At 35.9% G+C, this 17244-nt stretch overlaps 1 protein-coding gene across 1 annotated transcript in view; it reads left to right on the plus strand.

The window, feature by feature from the left end:
• Positions 1 to 17244, plus strand: part of LOC129067605 (cytochrome b5 reductase 4) — a 76174-nt gene that overhangs the window by 48668 nt on the left and 10262 nt on the right. The window contains exons 10-14 of the mRNA XM_054569672.1: positions 665 to 787; positions 7100 to 7240; positions 8496 to 8648; positions 11980 to 12130; positions 12433 to 12519. Coding sequence (XP_054425647.1) covers positions 665 to 787; positions 7100 to 7240; positions 8496 to 8648; positions 11980 to 12130; positions 12433 to 12519 — 655 coding nt within the window. The remainder of the gene's footprint in view (positions 1 to 664; positions 788 to 7099; positions 7241 to 8495; positions 8649 to 11979; positions 12131 to 12432; positions 12520 to 17244) is intronic.

The raw sequence follows: 17244 nt of genomic DNA on the forward strand, positions 1-17244 counted from the left end.
GCCTGCAACCCAGGCATGTTGCCCTGACTAGGAATCAAACTGGCGACCCTTTGGTTTGCAGGCCAGTACTCAATCCACTGAGCCACAGCAGCCAGAGCTAAACTATTTTAATCATTCAAAAATAAAAATAAAGATAATGTATGAAGCTTTTAATTATCAAAGATTCACATGTACTTCATAGGGTCTTACTCTACTGAGATAGTTTCTGTGTTTATTAGACATAGTATTGGTCTACTGAATTCATTCATGAGAACCCCTAAGATCCTAACTAAGAAGTGTTAAAAGGGTATAAATTAAATTTGTTTTTATGGGTCCATTCAATGACTAATTTGTATATGCCAGCCGCCCCCCCCTTTTTAGCTATGTGTTAATTAGTTATGCCATGGCTATACTTGAGCTAGTATGAACACTAGCAATATGTATTAGTTCGGTCCTTGATGAATTACCTCGAAAGAGGCTAATCTGAATCTAAAATAAATTAAGCTGGATTTAACATATAAGCTGTATACGATTTTGGTGAATATGTGCACGAAATCTTATTTTACTAATTATCAGTGTCATTCATACAGATTGGGACATTTAGGTCATTTGAGAAAGATTGGTTTTAAAGTAAGATTTTGTGTTTAGTATCAGTAAACATAAATGAAATTTTTATTTTTTTCAGTGAGGGTTGTTGAGAATGTGGGAAAGATAGAGATTGTCCTAAAGAAAAAGAAGAACACTTCTTGGGACTGTCTCGGTTATCCCCTGGAGAATCATAATTCATTTATTCCAAAGAAAGATACAGGTATGTTGTGCTGTTATTTTAAGTTCTGTGTTTACGAAATGGTGTTGGTGAAACATTTGTTCCAGAGTGTGGAAGGCCACTTTAGGAGGAGTGAAAGGATCCTCGTATGTCTCTCTAAGAAGTTGAAATGGGGCACTCTTTTTTTTTTAACAGAGATTAAATTTTCAGATCTATCTAGCATTTAGGCGTAAGAAAGTCATTAGATAATGATGCCTCAGTGGAGAAGCCTCCTGTGCTTAGACTGTTGTCTAACCATTCACTTCCTCGGGGTTTGGTTTTTTTTAAATAAAAGATGCCAAAATAAGTTTCAGTTTATGTCTTGTATGCACATGTAATTTTTTTCTATTAAAAATTAAGAAAAACATGTTTATTGTTTTTCTGCTTACCTAAACTGGTTTCTCAGTTTACTCCTAAGGGATGTAATTCATTTCCTTTCTTAATCTCATTTCTTCATTACTTCTTTCTTCCTTTACTTTTTAAGCATTTTACCTAAGTATAACATATTTATTTAAAAGGGTACATAATATAAATGTTCTACTTGATGACTTCAGAGTGAACATACTATATTTGCTCTTTGGAAATTGGTAGGATTTTCCTCCTGTTCCAAGTATTTTGAAATTTCACAATTTGTTCTGTTGAGTGTGGGTTTCTCTTCATCCTTGGGCTGGATACTCATCCTTTGTGCTAATCTTATTATGTAAATTTATGTCCCTCAGTTTTGGGAAATACTGATTTTTCTTCCCTCCATGGTCTATTTTTGCTTTCTAGAAGTATTCTTATTTTAAACCTCCTTAACCAGTCCTCTATCTTTCTCTCTCGTTTTCAGTTTAGTTCTTTTGTTATACTCTTTGGGAGATTTTTTCAGCTGTGTCTTCCAGTTCTTGTACTGAACTACTTATTTCTATTTTCATATTTTTAACTTCTAAGAACTCTTTTGATTTTTGTTCCTTTTTGTATCCTATTCTTATTAGCTTTTCTTATCACAGTATTTTTCTCTCTGTGTAATCTCTATCCTCAGAGTTTGTTCATTTCAGTCTGCCTGTTCTAGTAGATGCTTTCTTTGAGTCTGTTTCTCCGTAACTATATCTGCCCCTATTTCAAGATGGAACTCTAATAGTTGATTAGAAACTGTGCATGTGGGTGTAGCTTGTCCACAGTAATATACTCACTGTGTGGCTGGATCATTTCTTTGGGAAAGTCTGATGCCAGCATCTTGTCAGAGTCACCAGAGTGAACATTATTCTACCTTGCACCCAACAATTCAGAAGTGATGCGGGAAAAAATGCTAGGGTGCCTTTAAACTTAACTACTTTCCTTTCTTTTTTTCTGCCTCTGAATACAGGCACATTCTGAGGTACTGGGGTTATGATTTTAGCATATGAAAATTGAGAGGAATACATTTTAGCCTATAATACATACCCAAATTCAGAGATCCTATGTTTTACCCTCTCTGGAGAGCAAACTTCGAATATTTTGCCAGAATAAGAGAGGGTCCGTCATGTGGCTGTGCTAAGTATGTGAAGATGTCAGGAAAGCTGAGGGCGGGAGGTCATCTGGGCTTTTTAAATGAATTTTCCATCCAGAAAGTGGCTTTAGCTGTCTTCACCTTTGTCCAGAGGTATTTGGTCCTGCCAATTTCTGAGCATTAAAGGGAATTTGTATTACAAATAGGTTGTTGATTCTTGGCTTTCTGTCCTTCTAGTTTAGGACTCAGCTTCATTGTGTCTCCTGTCAGCTATCAGTCATCTCTGTGGCTTCTCAGCTCCCAAAGTTTTGTTGTTATTTAACATTTCCATTCTTCTGTCCTTGCAGGCTTATGCCTTAAAAAACGATCAAATGCATACACAAAACATCTTTGTTTTTATTTGGGGAGTAGGGGGTGTTAGAGGAACTAACTGCATGTATTCAGTTTACCATCTTTGAATATTTAAAATTTCAAAAATATGTTTGTGGGTAATATTTTAATTGATAGAGAAGTATTTTGAGTACACATCGTGTGCAGAAGGCTGTTTTAGGCACTGTGGTATGAAACAAAAGGCATCAGAAATTATTTTCCCGGGTGGAGGAAAAACCATACACAAATATGACATGGAAGAATACTTTAATAATGAAACAGGCTAACAAGGGCAACTTATATTATACAAATTGAGCATATTCTGAAATAATCCTACATCAACAGATGCAGATGAATTTAACCTTGAATAACTCTCTGAAGGAGGTAGATTTCAAGCAATGTTTTGAAAGTAGCTTTCAGGAAAAAAAAAATTAAAAAACTATGAAGGGTTTCCCAGGTCAAAGCTTCAAATTGTTACTGGTACTTATTGTGCCAAGCATTTTGCAGGTTGTAGAGAAAGAAAAATGTAAGCCATGTGTGGGAAAGTATAAATAGATTAATTTTACCGGAGCAGGAGGTCTGAATTTTGTGTTATTAAGTGGAGAGAGAGAACATAGAGGAATAACAGAATGATCTAACATATCCGAAGAGATTAGGTAAAAGACAATAAAAATGAAAACAGATATTATTAAAGTGAAATCTCTTGCCCCAGTAAAAGCCAAATCCAAGAAATAAATGATACTGAGAACCAAGGCTGACCTCCATTTGGAAATAGTTAGAATGAACATTGCTCACTTATTCCCTGTAATTTCCCAAGGCTTTCCATGAACTGTTTGTTCCAGCCATAAATTTCTCCTTGAATCCTGAACCACCATGGTTAGCTTCAGCTTTCTTGTCTGAAACTGAAGCCAGGTATATATATATTTATATTTCAGTGGATTGGGTTTTCTACTTTGGAAAATGACTCAGAGTTTAGGGAGTATTTTTACTTATTTGACTAAATTAGCAAAAATAATTTCTTTGTCATTTTCCTTTCTTAAACCAGGACAAAAGCTGTAGATTATTTAATTATATGAATTATTTAATTCATAGCAAAGCTGAATACTTATATCATCAAAGTATTATGATTAACTTGGTGTCAGTATCTTTAAATGTTTAGTCCACCGCATGGTTCTTAGGTCTTCAGTGTAGATTACTAAAATTATTGCTTAGCATACTGGCTTTCTCTTAGCTAATGGAATTTTAGTTTGAAGATAACTAAATACAAGTTGAAGACTTTTAATGAAATGCCCTCTCACGTCAGATATAGAACTTACTTTCTCATTTTGTTGTATAATTATCTATGTTTACAAAGCCAAAAACCTAACACTTAAACTTAAATAATGGCATTGCCCATACTACAGTAGCCAGCACATCTGATTCGTACTCCTTATCCCTCACATGTCAGCTATAGCTTCCTCTCTCCTCCGCCCAATTGGAATATGAAAACTTTCTTAAATTATCTCAGTGGTGTTAAATAGCAAGAATTCTTACTGTGTTAGCTCTCTAACAAGGGAAGCCAGTAAATTGCTCTAACACCCATGGTTTCCTTGTTTTCCAAGTATAGTTGAAGAGATGCATACTTACTATAGCAGATCCTTTCTGCAAATGGTAGAGTTGACATGAAATTGTAGAGTCAGGAGGTGGACCTTTTCATCCAGCAGTCAAGTTATCAGAAAGGCATGCAGTAGATTTGATTAGAGGAAAATGCTACAGCCTTTAACTTGGCTTAGAGGGGCGCCTGCCCTGGACTCACACATGGAGAATGCCGCGGTGGCTCTCCTCCAGCCACACCCCTCCCAGGGGATGAGGAGTGTGCAGGGCCAAGAAAGGTCCACTGAGAGCTCATGCTCTTTCTGTAACACCACACTTCAGATATCGGAACCCCAGAATTCCCTGTTTAAGTGGCCCCAAATCCACTTCTGTCTAAGGTCTCTCAGGTCTCTCCAAAGCTGCTTGCAGGGAGAGCCTTGGGATGGTGTGCCCACACCTCACTCAGGGTCAGACAGAGCCAGGGTGAGAAGCAAAGGAAGGCGGCAGGCCGGAGACAGTCAGTGGGGCGCAGCACTCACTTCTCTGCCATCTTCCTGAACGGAACTCTGAGGAGTTTAAGAATCCAGAATTTGAACCTAGCCTCCTAGGATATTTGTGAAGGTATATTTCAGGATACAGCACAGAACGTATTTTATTGAACAGTTATTCATATAATTTATAAGTTAAATGTTTAGGGCATGTAGTATGTGGGTCTCGGTCCCAGAAGGATCTGGAAGAAGCGATAAGGAAATCATTTGAACCTTCATGTCCCCTTGAGGGTGAGTCTATGTCTTTTAATCCTTTGTCATCCCAGTGCTGGATTAGGCCTCCTGGATAACTTTAGCGTGGCACCCTTAGCTGTAACTTGGTCTCAGCTATGCCCTTGCACTAGAATGTAGTGACCAGAATGACGCCTCAGCTTTTGTGTGTACAATGATGCACTCTAAACTTATATGCATACCAAGCTACTGTGCTAGCAGGTAGAAAGATATAGTGACTGGAATCTTGGGGGCACAAAAGGGACAAGGAAAAAAGAGAAATTAGATGAAACTGTGGCCAAAATAATTTCTTAGGATTGTGAATTTTAGTCTCCTGCTAACCATTGATCATTGTTAGATATTGAGCCTTCATGTCCTGTGATCTAAATAAGTCTTTTGGCACATACATTTTTTTAGATTAAAAAAAGAGACTAAGATGATAAATGCTTTTTCAAGGTTGATTTCTGATACATCTCTATAAATGCTTTTTTATGAGAGAGGAGATAATGAAACAAACCATGGTCATCAGTCTACTCTGGTGTGCTGTTTCCATCTAAAAGAGAATTTACAAGTGAAAATATTAGTGGTGTCAGAACGTCTATAGCAACTTTTTCTAACTCAAGTGGTATAATTTCACTCCGTATACAAGTAATATTTTCTGAGCTTGGGATATTAATTTCAAATATTTCTAATATTTATAGAACTACTTGATTCCTTTTATTTATTTCTATTTTAGTACCACAAACCTGGCATCTTCAGTTTTTCACTTAATTGATGTTTTAGGTAATCAAGACTTACACCCTTAAACATTTTTTGTTTTAATCATTTTTTGACAGTTAAAATGTTTTATAATTCATGTTCATATTAATACATATACAAGGTCTGTCTGGAAAAACTCTAGCTATTGTTAAGTGAGAACAAGAACGGTTTGAGTGACATTGCTATAATCTGCTAGCCAAGGAGAGTGGCCTGGAATGCACACGTGTAAACAATGACAATTTCACTAGTCAGTGGGGATGGAAGATGCTGTTAGGTGAGCATGTGTACTGTGTGGCTGTTGCATGCAAAATGACTGAATGAGCAGAGCAGCGAATCTGCTCACATGATTCACATCAAATTTTGCGTTAAACTTGAATATTCCTCCATGGAAACTATTCAGATGATTCAGAAGGCCACAGCTATGGGCAACTGGTGATTGACAGCTTCATCATGACAACGTGCCCGCTCATGCATCACATGATGGTTTTCCGTGAAAACATCAAATCACCCAGGTGACTCAGCTAAATCAGCCCAGATTTGGTGCCCTATGACTTGTGGCTTTTCCCAAAACTAAAATCACCTTTGAAAAGGAAGAGATTTCAGGCCGTCAGTGAGATTCAGGAAAAGATGACAGGTAGCTGATGGAGATTAGAAGAACTGTGTGAGGTCCCAAGGTGCCTATTTTTAAGGATTCATCATTGCTCTGTGTCTAGTGTTTTTTGTATTTCATATCTTCTTCAATAAATGTCTCTATTTTTCATAGCGCATGGCTGGATACCTTCTGGACAGACCTTGTATATAAATGTGTGTATATATAAGAATGTATATTTTTCCTGCCTTTATGAAAAAAATATTTCTAAAGGTATTTATGGTGCTAATATGGTTAAACTTTCAATATTTGAGTTACAAAACTTTTCCCTTCTATAAGTAAAGAATTTAGAATGTAGATTTGTTGCTTGTCAAATATCTTTCACATCCATAATTTAAGTATATAACTTGTTAATAAAAGGCTTTAAAAGATGTAATTATAAATGTTAATTTAAAAAGAAATAAATTAGGTTTTAATTTTTTAAAAGGTAATGTTTTTAACATACTATATAGTATCAGACATGAGCATGAACATAAAATATAATACTCATTTTATAAAGTTTATTTTCAAATTATAAAAATATTTCCCGGTTTTAGAAAATAGGTATTTTTGGAAATAAAATGGAAAAAATTAACACTATAAGGTTTTCAAAATACTGATGAATTTTAAAAACGTATATCTTTTAGTGAAACTCAAGCTCAACCAAGGAGCAAAAGCTGAGTCTGTGCTTTCACTTAGTGGGTCTAGTATCTTTCTTACTTAATGCATTCATGAATAAGAGAAAATGAATCACTTTTTAGGTTTGTACTACAGAAAGTGCCAGTTAATTTCCAAGGAAAGTGTTACTCACGATACGAAGTTTTTCTGTCTGATGCTGCCACGGAGCACTCATCTTCAGGTGCCAATTGGGCAACATGTTTACCTCAAGCTAACTATTACAGGTAAGGCAAGGAGATTTGGGGGAGGAGTTTCTTCTCTTATAAGCAGTGCAAAATCAGTGCTAATCTCTTTAGGAAGCCCCCATTTAGGGTATTATTAAATGTTTCTGGGCAGCTAGATTTAGGGATGGCCAGGTTCTAGGTTTGTGGATGCAGTGTCCCTGCATGTTGGAACTACAGCTGTGCGGTGTTTCTGCAGGGACCAGAGACATTGCCACTAGTCACAGAGAGGGCTCCACCAGCACTGTAATTTATTACTAACAAAGCCTTGGAGGAAAGAGGTGACGGAGTGCACCAATACCCCTCTGGGAAGACAACTCCTAGAAACACACACCAGCATCTCTTAGAAGCCACTTATGGTTGTGTCGTTTATAAAGTTGAATTTATAAAATTTCAAGATGAGTGGATGATTATAAATAGATTCCTTATATGTGCCACCAGTATAAGAAGATCTGTAAATGTATTTCTACTGTGCAAATTTTTTTCCCTCCTTTTCATCCTGAAATTGTTTATTTGTTTTAAATACCCATCTCACTAACGTCTAACATTTTCCTGGCCTTTTGAAGCTGTAAAAGGTAACATTCTCATGTTAGTTAGGGTGTTTCCAGCAATTGGTCTAACAGTATACCAGCCAGGATCTGGTGTATATGGTCCGTTATGATGGAACTGTGAAGGTTTTCTCCTCACCATCTAATGTCAGGCCGTCATTCAAAAGTAGTTGGATTAATATTCTTTTCATTCAGTTACCAAAGTAATTTATACTATAGTAGACATTGAAACAATTTAACATATGTAAAGTAAAATGTGAAATTCTTCCCTTTCTGACACTGAAATAAATGATCAGCAACCATTGTTAAAATTTTTATTTATAATTAAAATTATTATGTAAGTACCTCCTTAAATCTCTAAACTTTTTATGCCATTTTTGTTGCGGCCTATTACAAAGTTTGTGTGCTGATAGAATATAAGATTATCTGGGTTTATTAACAGAAATCCCGGTCTTAAACTACACTTAATAAAAACAGATTGTGTATATTATGGATAAAATATTGATCTGTTAAAATTATTTCAGCACATATAGGCTTGGGGTATATATATCTATACTATATACATGTAGAACATATAGTTAAAATTATATACACATTAAGCATAAAGGCTTCAATATATACTCATTGCATCAGAAAATATGTATGTTTTATCTTCATTCAGAGCTTTTTAGATTTTTATAATTGAATTTCTTTGTCATGACTTCTTCTAGGAACAGAAATAGTGAAGCCATATACACCTGTGTCTGATTCCTTACTCTCAGAGTTCAAGGAACCAGTTCTTCCCAACAATAAATACATCTACTTTCTGATCAAAATCTATCCTGCTGGATTCTTCACACCAGAGCTTGATCATCTTCAGATTGGTTAGTATTTTGTGTTTTTTTGTTTGTTTTTGTTTTGTTTTTTTACCTCATTTGTGTTCTAGGATGGAGCACATGTTAGACTGCTTTCTAGTTATCTCCATCTAGGAGCCTGTCAAATATCTTAAGCGCAACATGTCTGCAACCAGAGTCATGTTCTCTTTATTCTCTTATGACACCCAACCTGTCATAACTCCATACTCACTTTATTATTTGCAGCATCACTGTTCACCCGTGACCCCGTCCAGAGACTTGAGCCATCTTGGAGTCTTCCCATTTTCTCCCTCCCGATCCAGTCAGACACTGTACTCTGTTGAGCCAACCTCAACTTCTGATTTTTCTTTTCTGTCCCTTTAGCCTCCCTCTTAGATCAAGCCTTCCTCATTTCTCTCTTGGCCTCTAACTGGTCTCTCTTAGTTGCCTCTAATTGGAGTCTTTCTATTTGCATTTTCCAGTTCTTTTGCCAAACTACCCTGAGAATAGATTTAACCATGGTGTTCTATAGCTTTGAAACTTCTGCTGCGTCTCCATTACCTAACTGATTAAGTCCCCCGCATGACCTACAAAGACTTTCGTGATCTCTCCAGCTTCATCTCTTGATGTACAGATCCTTGTGCTACTCAGAGTTCCACAGCTCATCATCCTTATTTACAGATAAATACAGTTGACCCCTACAATGCTCATCGACCCTTTCTCTATCTATAAAGTGCCTTTTTCTATAAAAACAAACAAACAAACAAAATATCACTTCTTTTATGAATCTTCCTTCCTCCCCAGAATCCTGCAATACCTAACATGTTGCTTGTAGCTCTAGGATAAGAATAAATAATATTTCTTCTTTGCAAGACTCTGGATTTAAAGGTCGTATCTTACTTATCATTGTATTTTCTGCACCTAGCACGGCAGTTGGCACATAATAGGTTATCAATTGAAATCTTTGAAAAAAATAACTAGAAGTACTCAGTGAAATTTATTAAGGTTTAGAGAATCTTCTTGCTGCTTCTACTCCTTTTCTGTGTCTTCAACTTTTCACAGCCTTTGCCTAACAGTAAGTGTATTTGTCCCTTTTTTAAGGCAGTATTAGCAGTACATTGGAGTTACAGTGAAATAGATCGCAAAATTTGGAAATAAAGAAGATTACGTTGTTTTCTGAAAGTTGGCTTAGAAATCTATATGTAATGATGTAATTAGTCATCTTTGGTTACATAAGTCAAAATAGTGACTATAAATGTGAACCTAAAGAATTTTGGGATACCCACAAATCTAGTGAAGGTGACCTTCATCTTGTGAAAGACTGACACATGATTGTAATACAGCAAGTGAAAGCTTATCCGGTGGTGTTTATAGCTTATTCATAGAGATGGAGTGAACAGAACAAGGTGGAGAGTTAGCCTAAAACATGGAAAATTAAAGCTGAAAGCTTAAGATCAATGTTCTCTCAGCTTTTTACGGAGACCTAGACATGGCACAAATACTTGTTTCACACAGATGGAGTACTGACATGGTAGCGATAACGCTGCGGCCTCATCATCGCCTAAAGGGACTGTCCTGTGACATGATCCATTTCTCTGTTTCAATCCCATGTTCACCAAGCAACTTTGTGACTGTGCTGGCCTTCACATGTCAAATGAATAAAATGCCCTAGATGGGGTGTGTAATATTCAGGTGACCAAAGGGAGAGAGCTTGGCTATAAATCAGTGACCATTCTGGCACGTGTGCTTAAATTTGTTGGAATTTGATTAGCATCAGGCACTTTGCTTTAGTCTAATCAGTTTTGTGACGCTCGAAGGCCTGGACTGTGGACAAAAGTTACCAAGTTAGCATCATTCTGTGAGGCTTCTTTATTATTGGGTTGACCAAAAAGTCCACTATTTTTTTTTCTGTAAAATAAAAGACATATTTTTCATTTTCATCAATAACTTTGTTGATTTGGATATTTTGAGTATGTCAGCTATCTCCTGCTTTTGGCTTCTAGTGGGTAGAGACCAGGGGTGCTGCTAAACATCTTCCAATGCAGAAGACAGCCCCACAGCAAAGAATTACTTGGCCAAAATGTCAATAGTATCAAGAAACTTTGCAAACCACTTTTGACACGTTCAGTCACAGCACCTTCTCTATTCACTGCACAAATCTTTTTTTTGCGTTTCAGATGTGTTTTTAACTTTTTTTGAAATAATAAAGCATAATATACAGAAAATGTTGAGTATTTTTTTCATCTTTAATATTAAAGTGGCTGCATAAAAATTCAATTTTGATGTTTTTTTAATGCACACTGATATGACAGCTGTCACAATATAGTCTAACAAAGTTATTTCAAATGAAATTAAAGACAACTAAGCACTGCTAGAGCCATGGTACAGGAAAAACTGAACGAACTTCTTGGCTACCCAATAATACCCTGGGGATATTCTGATATTATAATCACTTTCAAGCTGTAACAAGGAGCTTTGTTACTTTTTAATGCTTAATTCATCAATTACTACAAGATTCTTACTATCTTGCTATGGAAAAGAAAGAAAAAATTATGAACATTCAAGCATTTAAAAATTTTAAATTCCTTTTAAAATATGGACAGCTTTTTTTACTTTTCAATTCCACTGAAAGTTTCTGAAATATCCTAAATATTTCCTAAATATCCTAAAGGCAGTTCCATTATGTGAGTGGTATATATTGGTTATAACAACTGCATTTCAGAAACTTTTTTTTTTCAACTATTTTGAATCTATATTGGAAAGTTGCATGCTCCAAGTACAGTTTCCGATCTTGCTTTGTTTTTGTAGGAATTGAATTCAGAACAGCTCTTGTTTTAATCTATTAGTCTGTTCAAAGATTTGATGGTGAAGTTAGCACATTTACTAACATAAGACTTTAGAATACATTTTTATTTCAATTTTCTCTCCTATTAGTCTTATTACTATGGTTTAGAATCAATATGTAAGTAGCAAATATCTTTTTTCTACCCTGTACTGGGCAAGACAGGTAGACATGGACTCTGCTTTTGAGGTGCTTATAATTTAATGTAGCTACCTATTTATTGATAATTTGTACTTAAATATATGGCAGTAGTTTGTAAATTAGAGACTACAAATGGTTTGGGAAAACAATGTTGGGAAATGAGTGAATAAAACCTCATTATTAATTTGATTATAGTGATATAATGCAGACATACTTGGTGGCCTAATGTACTCTTAAAACTCCTTACATAACCTTAAAGACTGAGGTGTAGTCTGAAAGTTAAACATTCATCCTGTTACTCACCAGTGTTCTAAATTCAGCTAGATGTAACCTCCTCAGATAATTTTTTTCTGATTTAGTTTATATTTCATTGTTTAGGAGATTTTGTTTCTGTAAGCAGTCCTGAGGGCAATTTTAAAATATCCCAGTTCCAAGAATTAGAAGACCTCTTTTTGTTGGCAGCTGGAACAGGCTTCACATCAATGATTAAAATACTGAATTATGCCTTGAATAATATACCCAGTCTCAGGTATGTCATTTTATCTTTAATTACTACCTTTTGTGAAGCTGTTAGATTAGTATAGGGTGTTCTAAATTATTTAATTACTCAGTAGACCTTAATAGACATGTTCTCATTCCCTCATTCATTTCTTTAACTCTGCCTCCTCAAGTCCTAACTATTTAACTAGTTTGATTCTTTTTATTTTGATTCTTTTGGTTATTTCATTGGTACTAAAAAACATTTATACTTGTTTACTTTTAGATTTTCCATTCATGCATATTTTAATTGAAATAGTTTTTTTTGAGTAGGTTGTTGTTTTTTCTTTTAAGGAAAGCAAAGCTGATGTTCTTCAATAAAACAGAAGATGATATAATTTGGAGAAGCCAATTGGAGAAATTATCATGTAAAGATAAAAGGTATTAAATTGGTGCTAGTTCTGCATTTAAATATTCACACATATATAGTCAGTCTTGGCATTATTTCCTGTGGGTGGAGTTTTTAATTGACCAGGAAGCTTCTTCAAAGAAAAAAAATAAAGTAATTAATAACTTTCTAAATGTAAATAATGTTACAACTCTTCCTTCAAAGAAATAGTTTGATAAGATCAATGTGACATCATCTATGTATCACTATATACTATGGTTTTATATTTATGTTATGTTTTTTATACTGAGCTGGGTTTCAGTGTAGCCAAAATTTTCTGGTTATAATGGGGATAAATTTGGTGAGATGGATTAAGGAAAAATAAGCATGTTTCTTTACCGCAGGATTTCTTAGAGCCTTTAATATGCTCATGTCCATAGTGGCTTTCCAAAAGGTTGGGAGAGGGAGGGTTTCTTGCATTGTTTAGCAAGATTCTCTTCATTTTTGTTTGTTTACATTAGCATGTACTAATAACTGTTTCACCAGTGGTCCTCAGTACACACTTTGGGAAATGCGGGTGTAGGCAGTAGAAAAAGTTTGAGTTGGGCTGGACTCAGTGGTAGGATGAGGCAGCAAGGATAGCAGAGTGAAAAAGTGTTTCATTGAAAAATGAGCTCTAGCACAGGCAACTGAAGTAAGATCATTTAAATGGATATACTCCCGATTTCCCCTAAAGAAATTTGAAAGCAGTGGGAAATTCTAAATAAAATTTTTAGAAGAAGAGTGAATTGGATAACCTGAAGTACTTTTTGTAATTAATAAAAGCTATTTCTAATAATTTTAGGGCTTTATAAGTATCTGTAAGTATGTTTATGATAGCATAGTATAGATAGTTCTAAGCTTTATAAAAGTTGAAGTTGAAGACCTCACAAACTCAGCTGTTTCTCCTGTGGCTCCAGGTACTTCTGAATATTTTCCAAATGTCCTTAATAAGGTAATACAGGGGTCTTACCTAGTTTTTTCCTTCCTGTTATCTCCCATCCTCCTCTTTCTCTTTTAATAAAGGACTTTCACAAATTAATGGTGACCAGAACTTATTTATCCTTCAAGTATTTACTCTTCTCATAGTTAAGACATAAACCTAAGAATATTTACCATATATGGGTAGTTGTATGGCAACTTAGAGCATGATTTATAAAGAAATACAAAGTCCTAGGTTTTCAAGTCTTCCACGCTAATTTTCAAAGTGGAAGTAGCATGTATTAAAAAGCCTAAAGACCTAAATTCTAGTTTTCATTCTATCTTCACTAGCTTGAAACTTTATTCAAAAATTAGTTAACTCTGTGGGCCTGTTTGTTTAGCTTCAAAATAAAATATCTTTCCTGCTTAGAAAAATGTAGATGTTTTGGAAACTGTGAAGCCCTACCTCAGGTATTTGAATTGTCGTTATAGAGGACCTCAAAATACATGTATCTTGTTTCTGTATTAACTCTTTGAGCTCTTGTTTTCCTAAACATTTTAAAAAATTAAACACATATAGGTAGGCTTTTATTAGCTAGGGGTTTTTTTTAAGTATTTTTGTATAATTTAAGATAGTTCCCTTATAATGAGCAGACATTGTATTTTCAGTCTCTTAATAGGAGTTTAATTCAAGAAGTAATTGGTAAAATGGAATGTATTGATAGCCTCTGAACATGAAGTGTCTTTTAATAGAGTCAGCTGTGTGTTTTGTTTTGTTTTGTTTTGTTTTGTCTTGGTCCACATAACTTGGGTGGGTGGAATTGCGCAGGCCGCAGCGTTGAGGTGGGAAAGGCCCCTGCTCCCCGCCTTCCGGGTGACTGGCTCTAACCGCACTCACCGGCTGAGTGGGGCCCTCCAGCTTGCAGGACAAGTGACACTGTTCTGGCTTCTGGCCTGTCTTTATCCTCCTCCCTCTTCTGCACCCTCTCTTTCTCTTCTTGCTCTGCCTGCCTCTGTGTGCCATCACCCTCTCTGCTCCCTAACCTTCTTCCTCTTTCTGGAGACCTCGCTCCTTCCTGAGGCACTCCGCTGGCACTGACGTCTGGCACTGTGTTTATGCCCTCTGCAGACTCACGGTCAGGCCCTCACAGGAACAGGGAAAAGCTTTGCTTGTATAGATAGCTTTGGAACATTTATTAGGAATTTTACAATATTCTGAAGCATTGTGCACATATAAGGGAGACCTAGCCTTATTGATGGACTTTTGGTACTCTTTATTCAAAAACATAACTAATGTTTCATACATAAAAGGAAAGGAAATGTTCATATTTACTATAAGGTAATTTTAATTAGCTGCATCTATTATTTTAGTTAGCATTTAAAGCTATATTTTTATATATTAAATCACCCTTTTCTACATCTTCACTCTCTTATGTCACTTCTAGATTTAGTAACAAAGTTTCTGATGACAAAATGGGATATCTGAATACATCTCATTGGTTAAATTTTTATTGGATTATGAATATAAAATTTTTTTTTCTTACATTTATAGTTAAAACAAGTGAAATACTCTACTGCTGTCTGTATGATTAGTTCTCAGCTTCCGCTCAATGCTTTGTGGAATGAGGAAGGATAGGAAGGATGGATAATTAGACTGGTATATGAGCTAATATTTTCATTTTCAGCAAGCATGCTATGCTTGTCCTCAGAGTTTATCTAGATAATATAATTTATTAGCAAGGAAATTCTTAGAACTGTCATTGTATAACGGAAACATTAACTTGCGGCTTTGGGCAAGTTACTTGATCTGGCTGAGCCTCAGTTTTCCCATCTGCAGAACAGGGATAGCAATACCTACATTACAGAATTGTTTGGATAGGGGGACAAGGAGATAGCACATGTAGGTACCTAGCCCATAATTAGCATATTTGTAACATTCATTCATTCATGAAATACACATGAACATCTACTGTGTGCCTGTACACAGGCGTGCAACAGTGAACAAGGCACTTGGATGGCTTATTTTCTTAGGTGAGCCAGGAATGTGTATCTTCATTTTCTCACATTGCTGAACAGAAAGCAAATGTGTACAGTAGCAGATACTATGTAAACTGAAATCCAAACTAAGTACACTCATCTCTTAACTATTGAGCAGTGCTATGAGGCCTAGTTGGCTCAGTGTTACACATTGGGCCCCCCCTCCCCTCAGTAAAATACACAGACTCTTGTGAGGCATCGACCTTTGCCAAATTAATTTCAATGGGTTGGACAGTCTGACAATGAGGTTGAAATCTGGGCAACATTTATAACATAGCAACTATTTTTCTCCCTTTCAAAACAGTAATATTTGGAGATAAGAACCTAATTTTAGTAAAGCTAGTAACATATACTTTTATATTAGTAGAAGTTGTTGATTTGCTGATTTCCCCCCTCTCTTTACAAAATTAATATAGAAAAATTTATTATATAAATTTATTATAGAAAAATTAATATATAAAATTTATATAGAAAAAAATGTAAGGAAAATCACCCATAATCCTGTTATTGAAAGAACGATTATTAACATTTATGGTCTGTACCTTTCCGTTCTCTCCTTTTCCCTCATTCTCTCCCTCCCCCTCTCTAGCTCTCAGACACACACATACACACACACACACTGATATCTACATACATACTTTTTTGTTTTGTATTTTTTTAAATAAAATGGTTATTCTGGCTATACTTTCTTTTTTTAGGTGTGGAGGGATTTGTTTTCTTTTCTTTTTCTTTTTTATTTTTTTAATTTATTTATTTTTTCAAATACATTTGTCTCTGCCTACCCCCCACCACTTTCCCTTGCCCCCTCCCTCCTTCTCTCCCTCAGCTCTTCCCCTTTGGTTTTGTCCATGAGTCCTTGCTATATGTTCCTTGACTTTCCCCTTCCCTTCCTTTTCCCCGCCCCCCCTCCCTCCTTCCCTCTTGTCTCTGTTGGTTCCTTTTCCTTTCAGTGTTGCTGGTCTTATTTTTCTTGCATCTTTGTATTGTTGGTTAGGTTCCACTTATAGGTGAGATCATATGGTATTGTCTTTCGTTCCCTGGCTTATTTCGCTTAGCATAATGCTCTCCAGTTCCATCCATGGCTATACTTTTTATAACTACATTAACTACTTAATGTAGTGTATATACTCCAGGTATAGAATACTTTGAATCAGTGATTCTCAACCTGGAGTGATTTTACCCCCGCCCTGCCCCCATACTCCAGAGGACATTATGTCTGGAGACATTTTTGATGGTAGCAGCTGATGGAGGGGATTCTATGGGGGCCTAACTGGTAGAGGCCCGGAATGCAGCTAACGTCCAGCAGTGCACAGGGCAGCCCCCTGCAACAGAGAAATAGCCAATCAAAAATGCCCACAGTGCCAGTTGGGAAAATCTGCACTATACCAGGATTTTTAATAGTTGCATTTTATTCAGTCACGTGAGCATACAATAATTTATTTAACCAAGCCCCTGCTGTTTGACATAGTGAATAGAAGTTGTTCTGTACCTCTCTAACTATGCAGGATAAACATTCACCATAAAAGTCACTAAGTCAAAGAGTACTAAGGCTATTGAAACATTTTGACAAATAACCTCTAGAAAGGTAAAGAATGTACCCAACACACTATATTGTCAGCGTCCTTATTTTCTGTCTGGAAAGGATGAGGTTAATGGTTGGAACGTACTGGAAAGAGAAAAAGAAAGGATTCTGAACAGCAAGGGGGTGGGGCACAAAAGAAAAAGGATTATGGACCCAGTTATATGCACCAACAGTTCACGCACCTCACTTCAAGCATCTC

The sequence above is a fragment of the Pteronotus mesoamericanus genome, unplaced genomic scaffold (genome assembly GCF_021234165.1).
Source record: "Pteronotus mesoamericanus isolate MK-2021 breed Mesoamerican mustached bat unplaced genomic scaffold, CSHL_Meso_final contig_20, whole genome shotgun sequence".
NCBI classification, from domain to species: domain Eukaryota; kingdom Metazoa; phylum Chordata; class Mammalia; order Chiroptera; family Mormoopidae; genus Pteronotus; species Pteronotus mesoamericanus.